The sequence below is a fragment of the Myodes glareolus genome, chromosome 4 (assembly GCF_982192425.1).
Source record: "Myodes glareolus chromosome 4, mMyoGla1.1, whole genome shotgun sequence".
Classification (NCBI taxonomy): domain Eukaryota; kingdom Metazoa; phylum Chordata; class Mammalia; order Rodentia; family Cricetidae; genus Myodes; species Myodes glareolus.
The window spans coordinates 87,050,352-87,078,069 of record NC_142029.1 but is presented as its reverse complement, the minus strand read 5'-3'; the positions used below and the strand labels follow the sequence as shown (position 1 = coordinate 87,078,069).

General features: G+C 36.2%; 1 protein-coding gene across 1 annotated transcript; it reads left to right on the top strand.

Annotated features, from left to right (window-relative positions):
- Positions 1-14,177: 14,177 nt before the first annotated feature.
- Positions 14,178-15,116, top strand: LOC125388791 (olfactory receptor 8B8-like). Its single transcript, XM_048417099.3, has one exon. The coding sequence runs from the start codon at positions 14,184-14,186 to the stop codon at positions 15,114-15,116; it is 933 nt and encodes a 310-aa protein (XP_048273056.3). The 5' UTR covers positions 14,178-14,183.
- Positions 15,117-27,718: the final 12,602 nt, after the last annotated feature.

The window sequence follows — 27,718 nt, the reverse complement described above, 5'->3', positions numbered from 1 at the left end:
GAGTGAAGTAACCCAGACCCAAAAAGAGGAATATGGTATGTATTCACTCATAAGTGGATTCTAGCCATAGTTAAAGGTCTTTGAGCCTATAATTCGTGATCCTAGAGAAGCTAAATAAGAAAGTGAACCTGAAGTGAAATCATATAGTTATCCTCCTGGATATTGGAAGTCGACAAGATTGCCAGACAAACTTGGGTGCACGGGGAAGGGGTGAGTTGGGGTGGATGTAAGGGGAGTTGGGTAGAGAGAAGGGACTAGGGGAGGATTGGGGAAAACTTGGGGGAATGGGATGGGTGGGATGGAGGAAGGATGGATATGGGAGCAGGGAAGAAGATATTTTAATTAAGGGAGCTGTTTTAGGGTTGGCAAGACTCTTGGCTCTAGAAGTGTTCCCAGGTGTTCAAGGGGATGTTCCCAGCTAGGTCCTTCAGCAGCAGAGGAGAGGAGAGGGTGCCTGAACTGACCTTCTCCCATACCCACACTCATGAATATCTTGAATATCACCATAGAACCTTCATCTGGCGATGGATGGAGATAGAGACAGAGTCCCACATTGGAACGCTGGACTTAGCTCCCTAGGTCCAAAAGAAGAGCATAAGGAGCGAGAACGTGAGCAAGGAAATCAGGATCACAAGGGGTGCGTCCACCCACTGAGACGGTGGGACTGATCTAATGGGAGCTCATCAAGGCCAGCTGGACTGGGAGCGATGGAGCATGTGATCAAAATGGACACGCTGAACGTGGCCAGCAATGAAGGCTGACTGAGAAGCCAAGGACAATGGCACTGGGATTTAATTCTACTGTATGGACTAACTTTGTGGGTGCCTGGTTTGTTTGGATGTTCACCTTTAAAGACCTGTATGGATGGGGGAGGATCTTGGACTTCCCCTGGGGCAGGGAACCCTGACTGCTCTTAAGACTAGAGAGGGAGAGGGAGGTGGGGAGGGGAAGGTGGGGAGGGAGAGGGAAAAGGGAGGCAGGGAAGAGGTGGAAATTTTTAATAAAAAAAAAGAGTCAATGAACTCCTACTAGCTCAGGTAAGCTGTTTCTGTGGGTATTCTCATCATGGTCTTGAACCTTTTGCTCATATTATTGCTTTTTCCTCTCTTCAACTGAACTCCATGAGCTAAGCCCAGTGTTTAGCTGTGCATCTCTGCATCTGCATCCATCTGTTGCTGGATGAAGGTTCTATGATGAGAATTAAGGTAATCTGATAACAGGGGAAGGTCACTTCAAGTACCCTCTCCAAGAATGCTTAGGGTCCTTGTTGGGGTCATCCTTGGGGTTTCCTGGGAATTTTCCTAGTGCCAAGCTTCTTGCTTGCCCTATAATGGCTCCCCCAATCAAGATACCCCTTTCCTTGCTCTTCCTCTCTGTTCTTTCCCCATCTTGACCATCCTGTTCCCTCACATTCTCCTCCCCCATTCCCTGTTCCTATTCCTCTTTTAGCCCTTCAATCATCCCCTATCATGCTCCCAATTTTCCCAGGAGATCTTGCCTATTTCTCCACAGGGATCCATTTATGTCTCTCTTAGGTTTCTATTTTGCCTAGCTTATCTGGGGTCATGGACTATAGGCTGGTCATCCTTTATTTTATGTCTAATATCTACTTGGGAGTGAATATGTACTGTGTTTGTCTTGCTGGGTTACCTCCCTCGGGAAGCTTTTTCTTTATCTTTCTTTCTTTTTATTTGACTACTTGTTTGGATTAAATTTGGAAAAATTTGGATATTTGTTTCATTGCTGTGATAAGATATTGTTAGAAAAGCAACATAAGGAAGGAAGGAAGGAAGGAAGGAAGGAAGGAAGGAAGGAAGGAAGGAAGGAAGGAAAGAAGGAAGGGCCTATCTTAGTTCACAGTGTAAGGATACAGTCCATCATGGTTAGGAGAGCCTGTTTTAGATCACAGTGAGACGATACAGTCTATCGTGGTGTGGAAGGCCTGTTTTGACTCCCAGTGTGAGAATATAGTCCATAATTTTGAGGATAGACTGGTAGCAAGATTTTGAGCAGCAGGTCACATTGCATCCAAAGTGTGTCTTCCATCAAGTTGAGATTGGCCATCACACCACCAACTAAAAGTGTGCAGTTTAGTGGATTGCAGTGGGTTTACATTGTCATGCAAAAATCATTAGTAGCTTCTTTTGAATCTTCATCATTCCCAGTGGAATCTTCACATCTATTAACAGGAGCTCCCACACCTCCTGGAGGTCCCAGAAACACTAATTAGCTTTCTGTGTATGAATTTTTAAATTCTGGACATTTCCTGTAGCCAAGACAATTCCCTTAGGTGTATCCTCAGGCTATGCCCAATGATGGGTTTTCTTCCTCTGAGAGCCTGCATACTGAGTTCCACAACAGCCTCATCTATCCACATTCACAACAGCAGTACACAAATGCTATCCCCCACAACCCCCACTAGCATTTGATGTCCTTTTCTTTTACTGTTTAACTGAATGAGAATTTCATACATATGTTTTGATCAAATCCACTCACTCCTTCTCTTCTAATCCCCCCACCACATTCCCTCCCAACTTCATGAGCTCTTAGTAAAGCCGAGCCCACTTAATGCTGCATTGTCTTTTTTTAATTAATTAATTAACTGATTAATTTTAGAAAGAAACAATCTTTTTCCATTTTGTTTACCAATCCCTGTTTCCACTCCCTCCTCTCCTCCCCTTCCTTCCACCTAACCCTCTCACTCCACCCCCACCCACTCCTTAGAGAGGGTAAGGTCCTTCAGCTCTTTACTTTGGGGAAGGTCCGAGGCCCTGCCTACTATATCTAGGCTGAGCAAGGTATCCATCCAAAGAGAAAAGGTTACAAAAAATCAAGTACAAGCAGTAGGACTAAATTCTGGTGTCACTGCCAGTGGCCCTGTAGTTTGCCCCAGCCATACAACTGCCACCCTCATTCAGCAGTGCTAGTAACCTATGTTGTTTCTTTCCCTGTCCTATTGGAGTTGGTGAGCTCCCATTAGCTTAGGTAAGCTGTTTCAGTGGGTGTACCCATCATGGTCTTGACCTCTTGCTCATATTCTCACTCCTCCCACTCTTCAACTGGACTTTGGGAGCTCAGTCTAGTGCTCCAATACAGGTCTCTGCCTGTATTTCCATCAGTTGCTGGATGAAGGTTCTATTGTGATATTTAAGGTATTTTTCCATCTGAATACAGGGCAAGGCCAGGTCAGGTCCTCTGTTGCTTAGCTGGGATCATCCTTGTGAATTCCTGGGAATTTTTCTAGTGTCAGGTTTCTTGCTAGCCCCATAATGACTCCCTCAATCAGCATATCTCTTTCTTTGCTCTCATCTCTGTATCTCTGTCCTTCCTCCATCTCAACTATTAGGTTCCCTCAAGTTCTCCTCGCCTCTCCCCCTTTCCACTTGTCATCTTCCCCTCTGTCCTCCATACTCCCTCCACCACCATGCTCCCAGTTTTGACAGGCAATCTTATCTGTTTCCCTTTTCCAGCTGGATCTATGTGTGATTTTGTTAGCTTCTCTAGGATCGTGAACTATAGACTCAATATCCTTTGCTTTACAGCTTGTATCTACTTATGAGTGAGTACATACCATGTTCATCTTTCTGGGTCTGGGTTACCTCACTCAGGGTGTTTTTTTTTTCTAGTTACATCCATTTGCATGCATTTTTAAACCCCTGAATAGTACTCTAATGAGTAAGTGTGCCACAATTTCTTTATCCATTTTTCAGTTGAGGGGCATCTAGGTTGTATCCAGGTTCTGCCTATTATAAATAATGCTGCTCACTTGAGCCTATAGTTCATGAGGGAGGGGAGGAGAAAAAATTGTGTAGCTCAAAAAAATCAATAAAAACAAATATTGCTGCTATGTACATAGTTGAACAAGTGCCCCTATAATATGGTTGAGCATCTCTTGGGTATATGCCCAAGAGTGGTATTGCTCAATCCTGAGGTACATTGTTCCCAATTTTCTGAAAACTGCCATACTGATTTCCAAAGTGGTTGTATAAGTTTGCATTCTAACCAGCAATGGAGCTGTATTCCCCTTACTCCACATCCTCTCAAGAATAAGCTATCATTGGTGTACTTCATCCTAACCATTCTGACTACTGTAAGATTGTATTTTAGAGTTGTTTTGATTACAATTTCCCTGATTGTTTACCAAAATTTCTGTCCCACCAGATCCCATATCTGTTGATCCCAAATAAACACACAGAGGCCTACATTAATTATAAATTGATTGGCCTAATAGCTCAGGTCTTATTAACTAATTCTTACATCCTACATCTTAACCCATTATTCTTGTCTGTGTTAGCCACATGCCTTAGTATGGTTTTCATCAGTGAGACATTTTTATCTTGTTTGCTCTGAGCCTGGCTTCCACTATGGTGACTGCAGGCTGACTCTTTGCTCTTCCCAGAATTCTCCTGTTCTCATTGCCCACCTCTTCTTTCTGCCTAGCTAATGACCAATCAGCATTTTATTAAATAAGTACTAGAAAGTCCCATTTATTTATTGTTACTCTCAATGTCTGAACTACTGGTGTTATATTTATGATGTGTTCTCCTGTGCCCATGCATTGAAAGTTACTTATCACTCTTTCAGGTTCAGTGTAGTAGTATTTATATTGAAGTCTTTTAGTTGCGATCACTTTGAGTTTCTTTCCATTTAATTTGATGTTGGCTGCCGGTTTTCTGTATATTGCTTTTATTATGTTTAGATATAGTCCTTGTATACCTGCTCTCTCCAAGACCTTTATCAAAAAGGGGTGTTGGATTTTGTCAAATGCTTTTTTTCAGCATCTAATGAGATGATTATTTGTTATAGGTATTAGCTCTTCTTTGAAATTCTGGTAGAATTCTGTACTGAAACCATTTTGCCCTGGGCTTTTATTAGTTGGGAGGCTTTTAATGACAGCTTCAATTTCCTGGCAAATTTTCGGTCTATATAAATTGTCTACCTGGTCTTGATTTAATATTGGTTTGTGGTACCTATCCAGGAAATTGTCCATTTCTTTTAAATTTTCTGATTTTGTGGAGTATAGTTTTTTTTTTTAGTATGACCTAATTATTCTCTGGATTTCCTCACTATTTGTTGTTATGTCCCCTTTTCATTTATTATTTGTTAATTTGGATATTCTCTCTCTGCCTTTTTGTTAGTTTAGGTAAGAGTTTGTCAATTTGTTGATTTTCACAAAGAATCAGCTCTTTGTTTCACTGAACCTTTGTATTGTTTTCTTTGCTTAATTTTGTTGATTTCAGCCCTCAATTTTATTATTTCCTGTCTTCTACTCCTCCTAGATGAGTCTTCTTCTTTTTGTTCTAGAGCTTTCATGTGTGCTGTTAAGTCACAAGTGTGAGCTTTCTCTACTGTATTTAGGCACTTAGTGCTATGAACTTTCCTCTTAGCACTGCTTTGTTAGTGTTCTATAGGTTTGCGTACATTGTTCCTTCATTTTTTTTAATTCTTGTAACTCTTTAAGTTCTTTCTTTCTTTCTACTTTGGCCCAATTGTTCAATAGAGCATGATTCAATTTCCATATAAATCCCCTCATGTACACATATGTACTGGATATACATATATTTGCATATGTATATATATTTATTTATTTTACAGGCTGATTTTGTGTGTCAACATGACACAAACTAAAGTCATCAGAGGAAGGAGCCTCAGTTGAGAAAATGCTTTGATGAGATCCAGCTGTAAGGCAATTTCTCATTTAGTGTACAATTTTGGAGGGTCCAGTTGATGGTGAAGGGTGCCACCTCTGGTCTGCTGGTCCTGGGTTCTATAAGAAGGTGGGCTGTACAAGCCATGGGAAACAAGCAGTACTGCTTCATGACCCACGCATCAGCCCCTGCCTCTGGGATCCTGTTCTATTTGAGTTCATGTCCTGACCTCCTTCAGTTAACATCAATGGTGAAGTTTAAGGCAAATAAACCATTTTCTTCCCAACTTGCTATTTGGTCATGATGTATTGCTACAACAATAGAAACCCTAAGTAACACATGAACACACACACACACACACACACACACACACACACATGATGTGCTCTACAGAAATAGGGTCTTTTCATCTGGTTATGGTGGGCATCCAAGAACAATAGCAATACATTGTGTTGTTTTAGGTATTTGCCATGTACCACCATGATATCATCATATATTTATAGTATTTCATTTAACTGTCATAGTAACCTGAGGAAATATATGCTCTTAGTCACCATCACTAATTTATAAATTATAAACACAAAGCAAAGGAAGTTTAACTGACAGAATTAGTCATATTAAATTCTCAGACAGACCTTCAGGTTTCAATTTCTAAATATTGTAAAAGCAAAAACTTTTGAAGGAAGAAATTTTATAAAGTGAAGTATTCAATGAAAGACTATTGAAATATGCTACTATAATTTTTAAGGTATTGTAGACAAAGGAAGTAGGAAATACAGAATGAAAACATATAGAATGTTTTTATTTAGGATGTGGGGAGAGATGAGATAATGTGTGGCTACCAAAGTTTCTTCCCTTCTCTCCTGGCGATTTGCAGGGCCGTGTGACCTCCGGCTTCCTGGAGTCTCTGCACTAGCTCTGGCTTGAGGGGATAACTTAGCAAGAATCTGGTTCTCTTTGTTATGGTGATTCCACTTGTATTCAAGGTCTTAGCAGTGGGCGATAGCCTGGCTCCCCAGATTACCCTGCCCGAGGCTCCGGGTAGGCTTTAATCTTCCTCCTGCTCCTGGATGGGAGAAGGCCTTGCATTTTCGATTCTTCTAGCCCACTGATATAAATACCTGTCTTGAGTTTAATAAAGTTGCCATTTACTCTTGTAGATGAGCCAGGTCTCTTTTGTCTGTGTCTTCTTTTCCAACCCTCAGGACAATCGTCCCTTCTCGTGGGCCCGAGTTCAGGAAGCGCGCAGCCTGGGTCGGGCGTGGGTATCCATTGGAAAGTGCAGACTCTTACAATAATGCATTCCATTTGCCTTCAAATGTGAATGCAATAAGGAGATAGGATTTTGCTTTGGGATTTGTCTTGAGATTTATACAAGCCCAAGGGTGAATTAAAAATTAAAGTGAAATTGTGAGTCACTTAGGAATTAAAGACAGATTTTAATCCAGGGTTTAAATAGAATCCATCTACTCCTTTCTTACACCAAGATGTTGTTTTTTAAGGGAAGAGAACTAACAAGCTTTCATTCTGTTTAAAGTCTGGTATATTATATTAATATCATTCCACTTACATTGAAACTCTTTATATTATAAAGTGACAAAGAGATCACTACAATGATTTTTACTTTGCTATGAATAAGTAGTGAAAGACCATAATCAGTAAATCAAAGCTATAACTCATAGATATTTCCACGGCACTTTGGAAATTACATCTTAGTAACAACAACACAATTCTATTTTTTTCCTTTTAAAAATTTTGACTGCAAATTATCAAATTAAAATTGCATATAATTACACATATTGACAGATTAAAATTATAAATACATTTGTTATTAAAAGGTACAAAGTAATGTCATAACACATGTGTATAATTTAAGATGATTAAATCAGTATGATTATCACATGCATCATTTCAAATACTTATCTTGTGTGTGTATAATAAAAACATTTAAAATGTATTCTTTTTTTAAACTTTTTTCCATTCAAAAATTTACACTTCCTCCCCTCCTCCCATTTTCCTCCTGGTCCCTCACTTTCCTCCCTTCCCCTCCCTCCTTAAGAGTGGGCAGGAAATCCTGCCCTGTTTAGGAAGGCCAAGGCCCTCCCCTCTACATCCAGGCCTAGGAAGCTTTGCATCCAAATAGACTAGGTTTCCAAAAAGCCAGTACATGCAGTAGTAACAAGTCCCTGTGCCTTTATCAATGGCTTCTCAGTCACCCCCCATTGTCAGCCACATTCAGAGAGTCCAGTTTGATCGTATGCTTTTTCAAATCCCTGTCCAGCTGGATTTGATGAGCTTCCATTAGAACAGGTACACACACTGTCTCAGTGGGTGATGCAACCCCTCACGGTCCAGACTTCCTTGCTCATCTTCTCCCTCCTTTGGCTCTTCAACTGGACCTTGGGAGCTCAGTCCGTTGCTCTGATGAGGGTCTCTGTCTCTATCTCCATCCCATCGCTGGGCAAAGATTTTATGGTGATTTTCGAGATAATAATCAGTGTGATATTGGGACAAGGCCAGTTCAGGCACCCTCTCCTCTGCTGCCCAAGGACCTAGCTGGGGACATCCCCGTGGACACCTGGGATCCCCTCTAGAGCCAAGTCTCCTGCCAACCCTAAAATGGCTCCCTTAATTCTATCCATACACCATGAATACTGAAATTTTCATTTCAAGCAAAAATACACAAACACCAAGGTTTTTTGTCTCAACAATTGTGAGTTTATGAATGCTATGTACTGTAATGTCTTTGTTTATGATGGAAGTTCAGAAACATATGACAGATCCATTTCTTTTCTAATTATTAAACTGAGACAGTGTGCCTATTCTAATTCGCGAAATGAAATAAGTAAAGCTGACATAAATATGTTTCAGATATAAAGTTGCTATGGTTTTTTTTTTTTAAATACAGGACAAACGAACTCTTTCTCCAAGTGAAGAACTTTTAAAAGTAGACTTAGAAGTTCAATTCTGTAACATACAGTAGTTAGCAACCTTTCATATATTCAGAGTTCCTTACTTTTTCAAGGAAAATATTTTGATTCCTCTCTACCACTTTCTAATCTGAACAGAAGTCAACAGTAATTGTTAAAGCTTCTGTTCCTATTTTTTTTCAAGAAAGTTAATCAAGTAAAAAAAAGACATAATGAAAAGAGATAAAGGTGTTTATCTTCACTCACACCATCCTTTTACCTTTGGAAACTCTATGTGCATTTTCAATTGGATCAAGAGTTAATCCTCTTCAAATATAAATAGCAGTTTAATTATTTATGCCTTCAAGTGTTTTCCCACTAAATAAGCACAAACCTATGTATAGGAGTATCTCCTGATCATAGATGACAGGAAGTCCAACAAATCAAAGACTTTCATTTGGCTTAATTGGACGTTAACTTGAAATCAGCAGAGGTACATTGTGCATTGTCTTGGTGCACAGGCGGGTTAGAATGTATTTCCAGAATTTTTTTCAATCAGGAATATTAACTAATTGCAGTGTGAATTTTTCACTACTTTGATACTCAAAACTTCAGTTGGAACTGTACATGTTGGTTTATACCTACAATCCCAGCATTTGAAAGTTTGAGGCAGGACCGTTGCCATAATTTTGAGGCAAGCTTGGACTACATAGTGAGACTCTAACTTTAAAAACAACCAAAAAAGAAAAGATAACATAGAACTCTTTAGAATATAGATGGCATCTCTATCTTTGTGACTTTATAAAAAAAAGTTTTATTTTTGTTTTGTATATTATATAAAGTGAAATATTCTAGAACATGATCTGAACTAATAAAAAATAAAATGGAAACCAACAATTTCATGCCTGTTAGTTAACCAACTTAAGAGTTCTTTCTCACATACCTTGTATCCCTCAATTACAAAGCCTCTGAATAGTTTTATTCTCCCCAAACCTGCTAAATGGAATTTTGCAGTGTTACTTAGTCATTTTTTACCAAGGAGCCTTGCTATTCAGATAAAAGATTGTTGCAATTAAGCCAAGGATTTTTAGGTTTTCTCTTTTCTTATTTGATAATTTACTTTTATGTTCATTACCTAATAAAATACAGCAGGAAAAGTTACTGTTCTCCAGATGTACAATGCATGACTATTTACATAATAAAGCATTAATAAAGTTTTCAAGGTCTGCTAAGAATTGTGAAGTTCATTGATCATATTATGAGTTTTTAAGAAACCTTTTAAGCTTTCTTTGTAGCTTCGATTGCGTCATTCTTGGATTTTAAGGGCAGGTACATTTTTAGAGATCCACTGTCCTTCTCTTCATCAGAAACATAAAAACCGATTTCATCTTATTTACTTCTTTCAGTCCACTCCATGAGATCATCATGGTTTCAGAAGTCTCCAGATCCTCATCAAGAGCAACATATTCCTTCCTCTTTGGACAAGTCTTCAGGAATCTGTTAGGAAAGTAAAAATGAACACCAAATAAGCAGTTTTAAAAATATAATATTGATTCAAGCAGAGAAAAAGGAAATGGAAATGAAAAAATATAAAGAGTAATGAAATAAGGTTATTTGGAAAATAGCCATGAATGTCTATCCCTTATCCATCTTAAACATAGTAAGAGAAGACTCAAATTCATAGCATAAAAGATAAAAATGAAACATTACAACACACTGATGAAATTCACAGTATCTTTATTGCACATTGCAAAATCCTGCATTCCAGTAAATTGGAAAAATCTAAACATATATTTTAATTCTAAAACATGGTAAGACCAGTCAAAATATTATGGTTCTATATTGCTAATAAAATGTTATGAAACATTTTTATTAAAATACTGGTATATCAAATTTTCAACACATTCCAAAAGGCATTCACAATAACAAATTTTGCTTCTTCTTGGGCTTCAAGAATAGTCTATTATAAGCAATTCAACAACATACTCAAAAGGTCATTATCCATGAACCAACTATTTATATAAGAATATTAAGAAAATTAAGAAAGCATTGATTTATGAAATTCAGTAATATACTGTTATGCATTAATAGACACAAGTCTTAGAATTACTTGATTATATATTTATCCATTAATATTTCATTCATATCGATTATTCCATTATCTAAATATTGTGAATAGATCAGTGACCAATATCTATGAGTTCGTATCTTTGAAATAGGATATTTAGTCATTTGAGCATGTATTCAGTGATAGTGTAGCTCAGTCATGGTAGTTTTTCTTCTAGGTTTTGAAGAACCCCACACTGATGTTTTTAGTATTTGCAACACTTTATATGCCACCATAGTTGAATAAGTGTTCATTTTTCTCCACATCCTCACCAGTATTCCTTGTCAATTGACTAACTGATGATAGTCATTCTGAGATGAGATGGAATATCAAATTGATTTTAACTAGAATTTTCTGCTGACTAATCATGTTGAATACTTTTTAAAACATTTTATTTTAATGATATTTTATGTGTAGCTTCCCTTCCTACCTTGATTTTTCTAGCAATATTTTAGGCTATAGCAATATAAAAATGTTGAAAATAGAAAAAGAAACTATCACAAACAAAAGAAGAAATCAAATTCTCACATGAGATTAAATTTTTATTAGTATATAAATATAGTATTTAAAGATTATTGTGTATTCTTTTGTTGTATAACTACAAAATAACATTTTCATTAGAAGAAATGTTCATTGTATTATTATATTATTAATGACCAAGCAGGGTACTCACTCAGAAATTTTCAGTAATTGTTGAAAAATTAACTTGAGTTGTAACATACATTAGATGTAGTATAGCTTTGTTTGTTTGTTTGCTTAATTGTTTTATTTATTGAGATATTATCTTATTATATAGTGCTATCCTGGACAAAATATGTAGAACCAGGTTAGTTTTGAACACATAGAAATCTGCTTGCTTCTACCTCAGGAGTGATGGAATTAAAAGAGTGCATCACTACACATATAATAGTAAAAGTAAATTTGGAATTCTGTGTATATTGCTCAGAGGTAGTCATGCCAGGTATGAGTGAATTCTTAAGTTTGGTACAGATCATAAAATGAAAACTTGAAAATAAGAAAAATAATTCCCAAAATGTGACTTCCTTGAAAAAGAAAACTAAAATTAATAAAGACATATTGGATGAAAATGGAATTAGACTCTGTGGAACATTACCACGAAAGAACTTGGAAACTAAAATAAAAAAACAACAGAAGCAGATTTCCCTTATGAAATGAAAGGTGACTGGTAAATGGGAGCTCATTATTGGTTAAATCAAAGAGGAAGTACAGTCCCTAAAGAAGAAGGTGTACCAGAGTAGAGAGCTGGTCCCTAAAGATCTATATTCACACCACTACTGAGCATGTAAATGTGTAAGCCCCATTTCCTCTTTATATATGGGCTCTTTACCCAGGTAAGAGTCCAAGAAAACTCCTTCCTTTCCCACAGCCGAGTATAGAGTAGTAATAAATTTGTACAAAATATTCTGGAGTCTCACCCAGTGACCAATGTGATAAAAAAAAAGATAAGCTTTATCCTTGCTTGTGTTTTTAAGAGTCTTAGGGAGTAAGTGGCATTATGAATTATGATTGGTAGTTCAGAAGGATTTCAAAAGACTATGGAATATTAATTTTGTGCTTCATCATCTTGTAGTCAAGAAAATTTAAATCTTCATTAGAACTTCAAGAAAAATAAAATGTTAAATTTACATGAACATTTTCTCAGCAAAAGTGGGTAAGTTTTGAATTCTATGCTAATATTTTATTGTTTAATTGGCACCTTCAATGAGATATCTCTAAACTCTAAAATGATAATGTGAGGTAATACATTTGTTTTGATTCATGCATTACTTATGAAATGCCCAATAATAAAGCTAATTGAAACATGGCTTCTTGCACACAGACCTACTTTTATTTGTTTTTTATGTATATACATGTAGTGAGAAGATATATCCTCTTAAGTGGAGATATATCCTCTTAAAAAATTCAAGTTGACAATGGGGCATTATTTCTGTTAACCTGTTGAACAGTAGATCTTCACACCTAGGCATCTTTCCCAATTGAATGACTTTCTTTTAAGCATAGATTCCCGGTATTTTTAAAACCAACATGTTGGATTTGTAGCTCTTCTTTTTCTTTCAGCATTTATACAGTGACATTGGAAATCCTCTACTCTTTCAAAAATAGTTGAATTTTTTTTTTGCTTCATTTGTCCCAGTAAACAACATTCTATTTTCTGCTTATGTGGAAATAACTGTTTAGACTGTATGTATCATAGAGATCATGAAGGACTTTTCAATTTTAGCTCTGATTTTATTATGTTTGCAGAACAGTTTTGTGTTGAGTTGTAGCCCAACATCCAAGATCTTCCCTTCTTTCCCAATCTGTATTGTCATAAAGTTTCACAAATATTAACTAGAAAATGTCCTGCAACATTTTTAGAGTCATTAAAAACAAGAGTTAATTGTGGTGTTTTAATCAACAAGTTCTGTTTCAATAGATATATCTCACTTTTGAATTTATGTGTTTTGTTGTGACAAGACTAGTAGCTAAACCAGAGAGGGAGCTACCAATAAATATAGAAAAATGAAGGTAGTACCCTTTAAGGAAGTTTTTACAACAGCTGTCTGAAAATCCAAAATATTAACATCAGGAATGCTGCAGCTGACCACAACAAACTGCAACCTGTTCCCAGTACCTTATCCTAAAATCAGAAGCATCCTTATTTGGATGGCCCTTATTAGCATGGTCACTATTTGCTTGACAAAGATAATCTAACTGGAGTTTACTACTTGAAAAATTATTCACAATATCCTCCCAAAACAGTTCACTTTTCAATTTGACCAGTCTTTTGTTGTTGTTGTTGTTGTTGTTGTTATGAATCAGAAGATTGGAAAATGTATGTTCACATACACACATACGTACACAAAGAGAAAGAGACTCGGTTATACCTTAAAAGCACTTTTAAATGCATTTTTTTAAACTATCTGTTGATACAATAAGTAGTTCTCTGGTTTTTGCCTTTCCAGGCTTGCTACAATTTGAAGTATATATAATAAAGCATTGGTTTCCATGTCAAAGAAGTTAATCCATCAACACATACCAGTCCTTTAAACTACAAGAGTTGTCACCAAGTCCACTATATTAGCTATTCTTAGAATTAGGTTCTTTTTCTTATGTTTACACTTCTACAAGAGTTCAAGGTAGATGAAGCTTGGGCCATGTTACCCAGTGCAGAGGCTAAGTCAAAAAATAGTAGAAAGAGAAATGGCAATTCATCTAGGAACAACCTGCTTTTCTCCTTTCCCTTAATTTTTCTAATAGCTGCATTGGGAATGATAGTACTGCTGTCGACTTGTATACGCTGTTGTTGACTCTATAATGTAGTTAGTTTTTAAAGTCTGATATGGGGAAGATGATGACATTGAATAATGTGGTGCCATGAAGAGTTTCAAATTGATCAACTTCAGGCAAATCTACTAGACAACTCACTTATGTAGGAGAAACTTTGGTGACACTTTCTCATATCTTACCTGATTTCATCTTAGCTGGTTTTGTTCCTACAGATTCTCTAATGGAAGAATGACTCTGGGAAATGTTTCCACAGTCACAGAATTCATCTTGGTGGGGTTAACAGACCAGCCTGACCTTCAAATACCTTTGTTCCTCCTCTTTCTAGTAATGTACCTGATAACAACGCTGGGGAATTTGGCTTTGATCATACTAATTGTGTTGAACTCTCACCTTCACACCCCCATGTATTTTTTCCTTTTTAATTTGTCCTGTATTGACCTTTGCTATTGTTCAGTCATAACACCCAAAATGCTGATGAACTTCACACTAAAGAAGAATGTTATTTCTTATGAAGGATGTATGACCCAATTCTACTTCTTTTGTTTTTTTGTCATTTCTGAGTGTTATGTGCTGACAGCAATGGCCTATGATCGCTATGCGGCCATTTGCAATCCACTCTTGTATAACATTACTATGTCTCCTAAGGTGTGTTCTTACCTCATGCTTGGTTCATATTTGATGGGGTTTTCTGGTGCTATCATCCACACAGGATGCGTCCTAAGACTCACCTTCTGTGACAGAAATATCATCAACCACTATTTCTGTGACCTCCTACCTTTGCTGCAGCTCTCCTGCACAAGCACCTATGTCAATGAGATAGAGCTGTTCATTGTAGCAGGAAAAGACATCCTTGTGCCCACAGTCATCATCTTTACCTCTTATGGCTTCATCCTCTCCAGCATTCTCAAAATAAGTTCCACTGAAGGGAGGTCCAAAACCTTCAGCACTTGTAGCTCCCACATAATTGCTGTTTCTCTGTTCTTTGGCTCATGTGCGTTTATGTATTTAAAACCCTCCTCAGCTGGGTCTATGGATCAGGGAAAAATATCATCTGTCTTTTATAACATTGTAGTCCCCATGATGAACCCATTAATCTACAGCCTTAGGAACAAAGATGTTAAAATTGCTCTGAAAAAAACTTTAACCAAAAGAAAATTTTAAGCACAACTTGGTACCTTTTTAACTGTGGGTATATCGCGAAGAGTCAGTGCACGTTGGTCAATATATTATTGTACATTCCTCTCTATATCTTTTTTTGTACCGTGGAGAGGAGAATTTGTAACTTGTTTTATTTTCAGTATGTTTTCTTTGTTATCCAGCATTGAAAAGCTTTGATCCTTAACCACTTTGGCAGTTTGAGAACATCAGGTAAATAACTTTTTCTCTTTCATTGCTGTCAGACTGCATTCTCAAAATTATTAATGCTTCTAACAAGTCCTAAAAAGGATTACATAAATAAAATATGTCATTGGATAATGTGGTTCTTATTTGTCAATTTTTTAGTAGTGAGTCTAATTGTCTCTGCTGCTGTTTTTCTTTTTTGGATGACCATAGGTCATTTTGATATCATGTCTACTATGATCCCTTTTTACACCATTGGCTATTAAATATAACCCACATCACAGCTGTGATACAATGCACTGAAATTTCTTTTTTCCAGTGATCACATAATTACTTTGCAAAGGCAAATTTAAAATATTTGATTGTTTTCCCTAATATTTGTAAAAAGAAAATAAAAATATTTAGTTGTTTTTCCTTTAGTTGTTTTAGTTGCTTGTTTGTGTTTGTGTGTGTGTGTGTGTATGTGTGTTTGTGTGTGTGTGTGTACCTTCTCTAACAAAGCCCACCCGCCTCTTTTAAGACAAGGTCTTTCATTGTTCTTTAGCACACAAATAATGCTAGACTAGGTATCCAAAGGCACTGTAAGGATCTTTCTGTCTCTGCTTTCCTAATATAGTTATGAGTGCACATGACACCAAACCCAGCATTTACATATTGGTTCTAAGGATATAGCTGTGGTTCTTTAACTTCCAAGGCAAGTGTTTTATCAACTGATCCATTTCCTTAATCATTATTAAATTTATCTAAAGAAGTATGGGCAAAAAAACAGAGATATCTTTTGTTCAAATGAGTACCACTACTGCTGTCACTACTACTTTGGAGACGTAATCACTTTGAAGATGGCACAGTTGATAGTTAAATTGAAAGTCATAGGATTCATCTTTGCCAGTGTATGAGAAAACAGATAATTCTGCATTAATCAGAAAGTTTAGGCTTTCAATTTACAGTGAAAAATTATCTTCATAGTAAACATAGTAATAAAATGTTCTGCTCATATCTTGAATAGATTTAATATATTTTTTATTAGTAAGCTGTTAGTGTTGGTTAGTATAAATGGTAAATGACTATGACCAGTTAACATCTGGTGGAAGATTAACCAAGTCAAAAGAAGTGACTTGAAGTGTCCTATGTTTTACTTTCTCAACCCTCCCTAGTTATTAAAACCTCTTCTTTCTCCTAAATATTTGTATGTAACACTCTACTACACTGTATTACACATATTAGTCATTCATCCTCTGCTCTGATGAAGGCTGAGAGTAATAATAGTCCAAGAGCATAAACATACACGTGTAGAAATGCAAGTAAGATGTTCATTTACCAAAATATCAGTAATAAATTTTACCCTGGGCCTGTGATCTCCCCAAATATTGGATTTAAACCAGGTTTACATTTTCTGGTATGTATTTTTTACAACAGAGTTGGTCTCACATCCAATTATAAAGCATCTTTTAACCATTCCCATGCCCCCCTCAAGTATCAAGCCACTATTAAATTAGTGGGTACATTTTGCGCACTTGGTCAATATTACATCCTGCTGGATATACAACAGGGCAAGGCTGTTGACTTATTCTTTTCACTAGCAGGCTTACTATTTCTACTGGTTCCAACTTGATTTCTTTTTGACCTGTATGGAAAGCATATGGTTTTTCAGTCATGGGGTCTTTCTCTCTGTTTCTCGTAGAAAGACATTATCAACTGAAAAATCTTTTAGTACTTGGGAAGGTTTGGTGAGGGGCAGGGCAGCAATTCCTAGGGAATTGTCCTATACCTGATACTGGGATTATCATTTTAAAAATTGTGCTGGGTTTGTTTGTTTTATTGGTTTGTTGTTTTTCTTATCTTGTTGTATATTCTGACTGTTAATTCCATATTGGGTGTATTACTGACAAATGTTTTCCCCCTTGACTGAGTGTTTGCTTTTCTGTACAAAAGCGATATAATTTAGGAGGTCCCATTAATCACTTTTGAGACTAATTGATGAGCAAATGCATTCCAGCTCAGAAAGCCCTGTTTCACAACCATGTCAAATGTAGTGTTCTCCTTATAGTTTCTTGTTGCACACTGGGATCTTTTATCTGACTTTTGTGCACTGTGATAGCTTTGATTTTAGTATAAATCTTCTACATTGGGAATTGGGGTTTTTTCCCCAGCACCATTGTTTTAGGATGACATCTTTCCTTGAGTGATTTAATAAGACTTTCAAAAGGCTACTAGTGTTATTTATAACAGTCCATATTCCCTTCTCTATCCTAGATTCCGCTGACATCCCATTTTGACCCTTCATGTTCCATTATTCCCCTTTTATCACTTTATATCACTACTTTTTAGGTCAGACTCCTTGAAAAACAATTTTCCTCTCTATTTGATTTTAAATAATTTTATTAGCTAATTATAGTCACTAATAAGTGCCGTACTATGATAGACAAGAATGACAGGAGTAGGAATCTTTACTTTGATCTTGGTATGAAAGACAAGGGATCTCATTCATTATAATAGTCATTACAGATTATGATATGTTCTATTTCATAACTGACATTTATTGTATTGTTGTAGCTCCAGTATAGCTTTATTTTGCTTTTTAAAGGAAATTATGTTGAATTTTTTCATAGGATTCTTCTATGTCCACTGATATACATTTGATAATATAATGTTAAAACATATTAATATGTTTGATTTAAGAAATGTTGAGCTTTGTTGAGATGTCATTCTCATTCTGTTATTTCTTCTTTCCATGCAGAGTCGGGATATTCACTGACTCATGTGAAAATCATCATGCTAAATTTCATTACTGCATTATCACCACTGAAAGTAAATATTAGATCTATTTGCAGCCAGTTTTGTTTCTTTAATTTCTATCACTACCAGCACCAGAAAACAATAATTTTTCTAATTTTATAGATTTTTTATTGCTCTAGAAAATAATAAATATTAAATGAAACGGCATTGTATGTTGACTTTTCTGATTAACATTTATAATGTAACTGATATAAACTAAGTGTTCATTGATTGTAAAATGAGTGTGTTATTCTTTGTTAAATTAAATATATGGGTGTATATACATATTTTGTTTATTAACTAATTAATTGGTGTACATTTGAGAAAATTTCACCTTTTCTTTCTTATGAATATTGATTTTATGAACATCTGTGTACTTTGTAGAGATAAATGCATTATGTGGACATGTATATTCAGTTCTTATCAGTACATATTTAAATTTCCCAGTTGCTATGCTAATGTCCTTTTTTGTATAATCAGATTGTTTTTGAAACAAGGTTAAATAACATTAGCTGCACATAATAATCTATTCTACTTTCTTCACATCGTCATCACCCATTGTCACTGTCCAGTTTTTACTATGCCTATCCAAGCAGGTTATAGTACAGTTTTTATAATGAAACCAAATAAATATATCTTGAGTGCCATATGAAGGTTACATTAGCAGCCGAAATACTGCCAATAACTTATTTTTTAATCAACCACTGGTCATTATCTATGACAGACTGTAGAGCTGTGAATAACTGTGATCACACTAACATATTACTATGCAATGCAAGTGCCTTTGAGAGATAGGAAAGGACGTTGCAATATGAAGTGCTCAGCTCAGGAGTATCAGCATCCCCTTTGTAACACTGCCAGAGGCTCTCCATCTGTGTCTTATTATAGATGATTCTGAAGCCTCCTCATGGAAGTAGAATCCATGGTAGCATATCCTTTCTATGAAAATTACATTTAATGATTTGGCTAGTAATAATGAATATGAGCCAAGTATATTACCCCTTTAAAGTGAGACTATTAAGATCTATTTAAATGACTCAAGCATTGAAGTGGAAGGAATCAACATCTCCTAATAACAATGGATTTTTTCTTCTAAACCACTCCTTACTCTTTTCTATTGATTTTATTGAGCTCTACATTTTTCTCTGCTCCTCTCCCTGCCTCTTCCCTCCCCTTCAACCCTCTCCCATGGTCCCCATGCTCCCAATTTACTCAGAATGTTTTGTCTTTTTCTACTTCCCATGTAGATTAGATACATGTATGTCTTTAACAATGGATTTTTTAAATGTAAAATTTAAATTAGTTTCAGACACAGAAATCCAATATAAATTTCATAATGAGTTTTGAGGTACTCACAATTTCCTTCCTTTTTGCTCTTCTAAATATTTTTACATGCTCAAATTTCAAAATTCATTGTTTTCCATTCATTGGAAGAAGTATGCTGAAAATGTCCTATTGCTCAGTTATTTTAAATGGAAGAAGAAGCTGGGGAGAGAACACAGTTGGCAAATGACTTGCAAGTCTGAACATCATTAAACCCCTTCTCCCCAACAAAATCTAACTCTGATGGAAGGCATTTCTAAAAACAGCACTTGGCAGTCAGAGATGGGTGGATCCCTATACTCACTAGCCAGCAAATTTAGTCTAACCGTTGAACTCCTTGATAACAAATGATACTATCTGAAACAGCAAGGTGGATAGTACCAAAGGAAATAAATCCAGTATTGAAGTCTAGTGTGTCCGTGCACACACATACAGATACAAACACACATTCAAACCCACACTTTTACACATACAGAAACAACACATAAAATCATTCTCAGACCCCTTGCTTAGATTTGGTGTAGTTATTCTGAAGGGGAGGTACTTATTCTTACTGCAGTGTGATATATCATGTTTTGTTGATAATCATGGAAGACTTGTTCATGTCTAAAGAGAAATGGAAACAGAAGTATGTGGATAGGGAAAGAGACTGGGAGGAGAGGAAGGAGGGAAAACTGCAGCCAAAATGTAAAATTAAATAAATAATTATTTAATTAAAAGAGTTATTTTTTTCCTTCATTTGCAATATAGCTGCCATCTATTATCTGTCCTCTTGGCAGGTGTAGAATCCTAGACTTATGAGTATTGTGTGTATATGATACTCTGTCATGGGGATATCAGCTATACGTGATGATCGCAAATTTTTGTATTCCAATGGTCGAAAGCATTTATTTAAATGATAAACATTTGATAGAATTATCCACAACACAGTTTCTTTTATGGAAGATGTTTAACTAGACATTAGCTTCCTCCCAAAGACATTTTAATTAACTACACAAGACACTGATGGGTTGTGTTTATAATTCATAGTTCCTGTGAAAGTATTCTATTTAGTGAGTTTTCAAATTGCTTCTCTTGGACTCTGCTCTTCTTTCTCCCAGAATTCAGTTTAGCTTTCCCCGCCTAGATAATTTCTGTTCTGTATAGGTCCAAAGCAGTTTCTTTATTCATTAATGCTAGTAACAGCATACAGAGGGGAATCCTTCATCACCTCCCCTTTTATGTTTAAATAAAGAAGAAGGTCTTAACTTTAACAGTAAAATTACATAAAACAGTTATCAAGCAAGAATTATAGTTACTATATTTATATCTACTTTATCTTTTATCATAACTAAGGAAAAATAACTATTCAACTCCATCAAAGAATGCAGAAGGTTATAATATTACTTAAGTAAATAGGAAGTACATTGTAAGCCCCTTCCAAAACTCTAGAATTGACGGAGACATCTCACTCCCTGGACAGTCACCCAAAGTCCTTCAGTACCGTAGGAGCATCCATCTTCAGCATACTGGCCCATAGTATCTGGCAGACTTTTTCATGAAACAGTTCAAAGACAGTTTCAAAGACAGTTCTGCCTATATTGGCAGTTTGTCGGTCACTTGCTTGTGTGCCCTGCAGAATGTCTTGCATATCCTTTCATGAAGCAGGAACCCTGAAGAATCGTCTCATTTTTTAGGTCAAGTTCAGCACTCATTTCTCTGTGGGTCCTGCATGTCAAGTTTATCAAGAAGTCCTTGCAAGAGCAGTTTCTTGCCCAAATGGTTATCACACTCCATAAGGAGCCTCTTCAATGTCCATCATTCTCTTAAAGTTATTGGTACTACCAGTTTTTGAAAGGTTTGAACAATGCCTATCCATTTGAAATACATATCTAACTAACATGACTACAAGCATGACTATTATAGATCATTATCCATTAACCTATATTTTTAAATTATACATTACATTTTTAAGTGAGCAGCACAAACACAATATTTTAAACAAGAACAGAAATATACATATAACAATATTGACCTTAAATTTGTATCAAAAACCAAGGTCCATAGCCATGCAACTCTCTATAGTATATCCCCTTTTAGTTTTAAACAGACATTTATAAACAATATTTGGGAATATGGGCATATTTCTCCCCAAAATGCTTCATGCTGTTTATTGGGTGAAGTAATTTTTTTGAGGTGTGTTCAAGGCAACCTTTCAGGGGGAACCACATTAGCCTGAAATAAACCCACAGGTTCTCATCCTGTGTGGAAACAAAAAAAGCTCTTTTTCAAAGCAACAAATCCTAAGACCCATATTTTGAATTCAAGGTACCTTTAATATATATCTGGCTAAGCTTAGCAGTCCCCAGAATCTAATGTCTCTCTGCAGTCAAAAAATTCAGAGAAAACACAATAGTATACATAATCTAGCCTCTCTGTGTATAGTTTATTTTTACATGGTTTATTATTCTTTATTTCATTAATCTATGACTATCTGTACTCCGTATCTTTAAAGACTTTGTTTTATTTTTTAGGGCATTTACTTCTTTTCTAACTCTCTATATTCTTTTTCTTCTGTCTCCCAAGCCTACATAGATTTATCCAACACTGTGACACATTTAGAGGTGTTTTTTATGTGGATTTGTGTTTATTATGTATTTATAATTATTTTCTGACCAGGAGTGCTTCTTAAAATGCTAAGCTCTTCTTATGAACTTAAGCGGCACCATTGCTAGGAGAAATACGGCACTGCCTCTTGTCCCACCCAACCCATCATGGCAGAAGAAATCCCTTCACTGACTCTGAGCTGCACACACAGCCCCAGTTCTAAGTATGCAGCGGTTCTATGTTGAGCCATTAGGCACTTGTAGCACTCTGTTCACAAAACCTATTTTAATGCTCCATAGCCAGACCTCCAGGAACAGTCAGAGTCCACACTGTCAGCATGGCCCAGAAAGCTAGCATTTCAAAACCTTGGCTTTTATTCTGTTACTGTTGAATCACAAAAACCTTTCTTAAAAGATCCATGGAGAGCTCTCATTTGATCAGTACCCTTGTATCAGTGGGTGAACGCACCCTTCGCGGTCCTGACTTCCAGTGCTCCAATGTGGGTCTCTGTCTCTATCTCCATCCATCGTCGGATGAAGGCCCCCTCTGATTTTGCTTTCCTTGCTCACGATCTCCCTCCCTCTGCTTCTCATTTGGACCTAGGGAGTTAAGTCCAGTGTTTCAGTATGTGTCTCTGTCTCTATCTCCATCCATCGCCATATGATCAAACCGGATTCTCTGAATGTGGCTGACATGGGGGCTGACTGAGCCCCCAAGGTCCAAATGAAGACTGAGAAGCCATTGACAATGGCACTGGGTCTTGTTTCGTCTGCATGGACTGGCTTTTTGGGATCCTGGCCTGTTTGGTTGCTCACCTTCCTGAACCTGGAGGGAGGGGGGAGGAACTTGGATTTCCCACAGGGCAGGAAACCCTGACTGCTCTTGGGAATGGTGAGGGAGGAGGAGAGGGAGTGAGGGGAGTGGGAGGGTATTGGGAAGAGGGGAGGAAGTGGAAAGACAGTTTTCGGATACTTGAATAAACAAGTCTAACTGGAAAAAAAAAAGAGCCATGGAGTTAAACAGTGCTTAACTCTGTTTTTCCTTTTTTTTTTCTAGAATTTCTTCCTTCCCAAAATCTCTCAGGTTTTATGTGGATTTTAGTTAGCCACCTTGGTGCCAATATGTTGTTGGGAGGCTGCTTGCTAATTCCCAGAATCTCAGACCCACAAAATAATCACACAGAAGCTATATTAATTAAATTACTGCTTGACCCATTAGCTCTACCTTATTATTGGCTAACTCTTACATATTAATTTAATAATTTCTATTAATCTGTGTATCACCACCTGGCTGTGGCTTACTGGCTAAAGTTCGCATCTGTCTCTGGCGTGGCTACATTGCTTCTCCTGGGCTCTGCCCTTCTTCCTCCCAGCATTCAGTTTAGTTTTTTTTTCCCCTAGCTATGTTCTGGCCTGCTATAGATCCAAAACAGTTTCTTTATTCATTCATGGTAATAACAGCACAGAGGGGAATCCCACATCGTATTTTAATATTAGATTCTTCAAATGAGGAAAAGCATACTATTTATGTTTCTTTTTACTTACATTACTCCAATCCTCCTTTGTACCCAAAACATTAGTTTTCTTTCTCTGTCACATATTGTTTCTTTTATTTTCACGTCATATGTATTTTAATATAGATACTGATCATGACAGAAAAATATGAAATTTGTCTTTCTGGGTCTCACTTATTTAATTTAGCCAGAGTATATTCTGTTTTTTATATTTTCCTGCAGCTAATACTGTGCTCTTTGTTAGAGGCTAATTAGCTCCCCTGAGTTTATAAATACCACATCTTCCACATTCATTCATCTGCTGATAGGCATCTGGGCATGTTCTGTTTGTTGACTGTCATTATTTGTACTATAATAAACTTGAATGTGCAAAGCACTCTTTCAGGTATTGTATTTGATTTTTCTGAGTACATAAAAAGGAGGACTATGTCCTCAGTTAGGCATTAGTAGGCTTTATGATCATTGTAAACATAGCTTTCTTTTCTAATCAGCGTCTTTTACAACTAAGAATTTAAATTGTGGGAATCTGATAATTTGTCTTTTGACTGAAACCTTAATTACATTTATGGCCTGGAGAATGGTAAATGGCATTATAACTGTTCAGGAAATCATATGATTTCTGTTTATCAAGACACTTTCTGATAGAGAACAAGGGAATATTATTGCCAAATCATTTAAAATTTAATCCAAACTTGTCAACCTGTTGGATAGGAAAATTACTCTCTCTGCCTTGAAAGTTTTTGAAGAATATAGTCTTCCTGAAATATAATCAATACATCAGTCTCATTGATTTATACACACTCATCTATAAATGCTCTGTTCTAAAATGGTCTTATTGGTCAAACTCTACTCTTTCATCCTGAGAATGCCCAACCTAACTGTGTTATAAATTGTGGATCACCAGCCTCTGAAATCATTCTCATTGTATAAATTTTTCATGATCTTCATTCAGTTATAGTGTGCCAGAACCACACTTGACCAAAACCCTCATCAGGGCCGTGCAGTAATTCTGTAAATTCCAGAAGTAGGAACATTCCAAAATACTTGTGTCTCAAAGGACCTATCTTAGGCACATCTTTCACACAATGGTTAGTTGTTAAAACAGGCTTTCCTGTTGAGAAAGGCAGAACACTTCTCAAGTAATAGCCTAAAATCCAGCTCTAAGATTAGTTAACCTCAGTCAGCATTTTTACTTTACATGTTTCCTTGTCTATATTTTCTGGAGACATCACCACATATTTTTCCTTCTAATGACTCCCCCCATCAACCATACTGCCAGGAAAATTTGAGGTCAGTGATGGTGAACTGTTTCACACCCTCTATTCTAATGACCAGAACCAAAGGCTTTCTAAGTCTCTGGTGTTTTTAAACTAATTAATTTGTTCATTTTACATTCGAATTCCACCACCTCTCCAGCTTCTCCCAAAACTGAACATCCTCACCCCCTCCATTACCCCTCAATCCACCCCTCTTTTGTTTTCACTCAAAGTGGGCAGCCCTCCCATGGGCATTAGCAAAGCATGGCATATCAAGCTACCATAAAACCAAACACCTTCCCCTCTATTCAGTCTGAGCAAGGCAATCCAGTATGAAAAAGAGGTTTCATAGAGCCATTAAAGAGACCAGCAACAGCCATGTTTCCATTGCTAGGAGTCCCACTGCTGTGGGGATCCTTCTGTCTTCATGTATTGCTTTTCGTGGTTAATGAATAAAGAAACTGCCTTGGCTTGTTGATAGGGCAGAACTTAGGTAGTCATGAAAAATTAAATGGCATGCTGGGAGAAAGAAGGCAGTGTCAGGGAGAAGCTATGGATCCTCAGCCCAAGACAGATGCTGATTAGAACATTACCTGGTAAGCCACTGCCACGTGGCAATACACAGATTAATAGAAATGTGTTAAACTAATTAGCTATCATTAAACTAATGAATTAGCCAATAAGAAGCTAGAGGTAATAGTGGGCCAAGCAGTAATTTAATTAATATAGTTTCTGTGTCGTTATTTCGAGGCTAAGCTAGCCAGGCAGCCTGGATGAACAAGTGGTCAATACGTCTATGTCCCACATATAGACCACAGTATACAACTGTCATAGGCAGAGGGCCTAGGTTTGTCTTATTCAGGCTATCTTGCTGTTGGTTCAAACTCTGTGAGTTCCCACGAATCAGGCTATCCTAGTTGTTTCTTTAAAAAAAGACATAGACCAAGTCTATATTTTTAACAAAGTTCAAACATAAGTTTATAAATTTCTGCCATACGAAACTACTTAGACACCTTCTCCCTAAGAAGATAATTTTCAGTGCCCTAATTTCAGGCTACTCAGATTTTCTAAAGTGTTCTGTGCTTCTAATCTGTTCCTTTGGTTTCTTGTAATATTTTGGATTATTGTAGTTGTTATTTCATTAGTTTGTTTCTGTTTGTATGTCAAACATATATGTATGTATGTTGCTTTTCTAATTTTCTTTACATTTTGAACATTAATTTTTATAGTTCATTGACATTCATTAAGAAGATTTTTGTCCTCTGTTATCAGAGATTTATCAATGTCTTTTTGGCTTGCCACATATAGAAATATGTTATTTTAAAATTGAATGTTATATGTATGTTATACCTTAGAATAAGATGATTTCCCTTGTAAAATTTAACTTGTTTTTTTTTTACACAGGGTTACTGCATCAGCACCTGTGAGTGTCATATTTTTTGATGTCAGTGATAAACAAATAGAGTCTCATGTAAACTAGTCAAGGCCTACACAATTGGCTTATACTCTTGGGTTTTGCAAATAAATTTTGTTAAAATTTACTTGAAATCATTATTTTTGTCTAAAAGAGATTTTAAAATAATAAAACACTCATAATTGCCCACAAAGCCTTATGTCTTATTTTTATAAAAAAAAAAGAGTAATTTTCAATTCCTAATTTACCTTAAAATTTTGGTTCAATTTCTATATTTTTTTATTTCTGTTTTCATGACTTTTGAGTTAAGAACTTGATAGTATCTGCAACCTTTCCTGAAGTTTGTGACACAGTCCAAAGAAATTTTAAATTATAATCCTCCTGCTTCAAACTTCCTACCTCTTGTGGTCTACCCTAGAGAGGTAAACACAAAGTTTAATAAGTGTGACTCAGTTTATTAAAAAATTGAGAAGTCATGGATGCCAATAAATTTGTCCTGAAGTACAAATATTTTATCACACAATCTCTAGGAACAAAATAATAAAAGCAAAGTATAAATGGAGAGTAACAGAATAATTGGCCCATTCATTTATCAACTTGGAGGTATTAAAATATGCATAAAATACTCATTCCTGAATCATTAACACCTGAAGTTCAGTGAGTGGCTGCATTCTAACCTACTTCAGATAAATCCTCCTTTGTCTGATAATGTCTTGAAATGAGTAAGTTAACCTTTGCCTTGAGATGAAATATACATTTGACATAGGTTATTTTAAACTAATGATAAATAAATCAGAAATGATTACTTCATAAGGCCAATGGGATTTATATTTATTGTAACTGAAGGTTTTTCTCCCACCCATTAGACCTGAATAACTAGTCTGAGACTTAATATTAATTGCAAACTGTCTGGCTTATTAGGTCAACCTTATTATTAGTATTCTATATTGTACCAAGAGGTTTGTGGCACATCTTCCTTCTCTGGCAGCTGCTCCCATCTCTCTGACTCTGCCCTTTTCCCTTCTGTATCTCTTTGGATGTCCTGCCAGACTCTGTTCTGCCTGACTATTGACAAAATCAGCTTCTTTATTAAACAATGGTAATAAAATATATTCACAGCATACAGAGATACATCCCACATCAATTCATAGATGACATACCACTATTTTCCATTTTACACAGGTTTATTGTAACTAGCTTTATAATTCTTTTGTATTTAATCATCACAACAATTCTATCTAATAATCTATTTCATAAATCCTATTTGATGAAAACAACTAAATTAAATAACTTGTATCAGTAAATTTCTGGATTCCATACTTTTCTTATAATGTGAATAGATGTGGTTGAACTCATCTATAAAGTGCTACATGTAAGAACTAAACTGGAAATTAAACTAGAAATGTCATGTAAGTACTGAAATGACTGAGCAATGACATAACATTTTAAACCTGACATGCAAGGTTATTCAATGGGAGAGCTCATGTTTGGTATCAATGACTTTCTGAGATTGATCTTCAGTACTGAAGCAAAAACACATCAACATTAGATTATT

Coding starts and splice junctions, on each gene's coding strand:
- LOC125388791 (XM_048417099.3), top strand. CDS start 14,184: ATGACTCTGGGAAATGTTTCCACAGTCACAGAATTCATCTTGGTGGGG.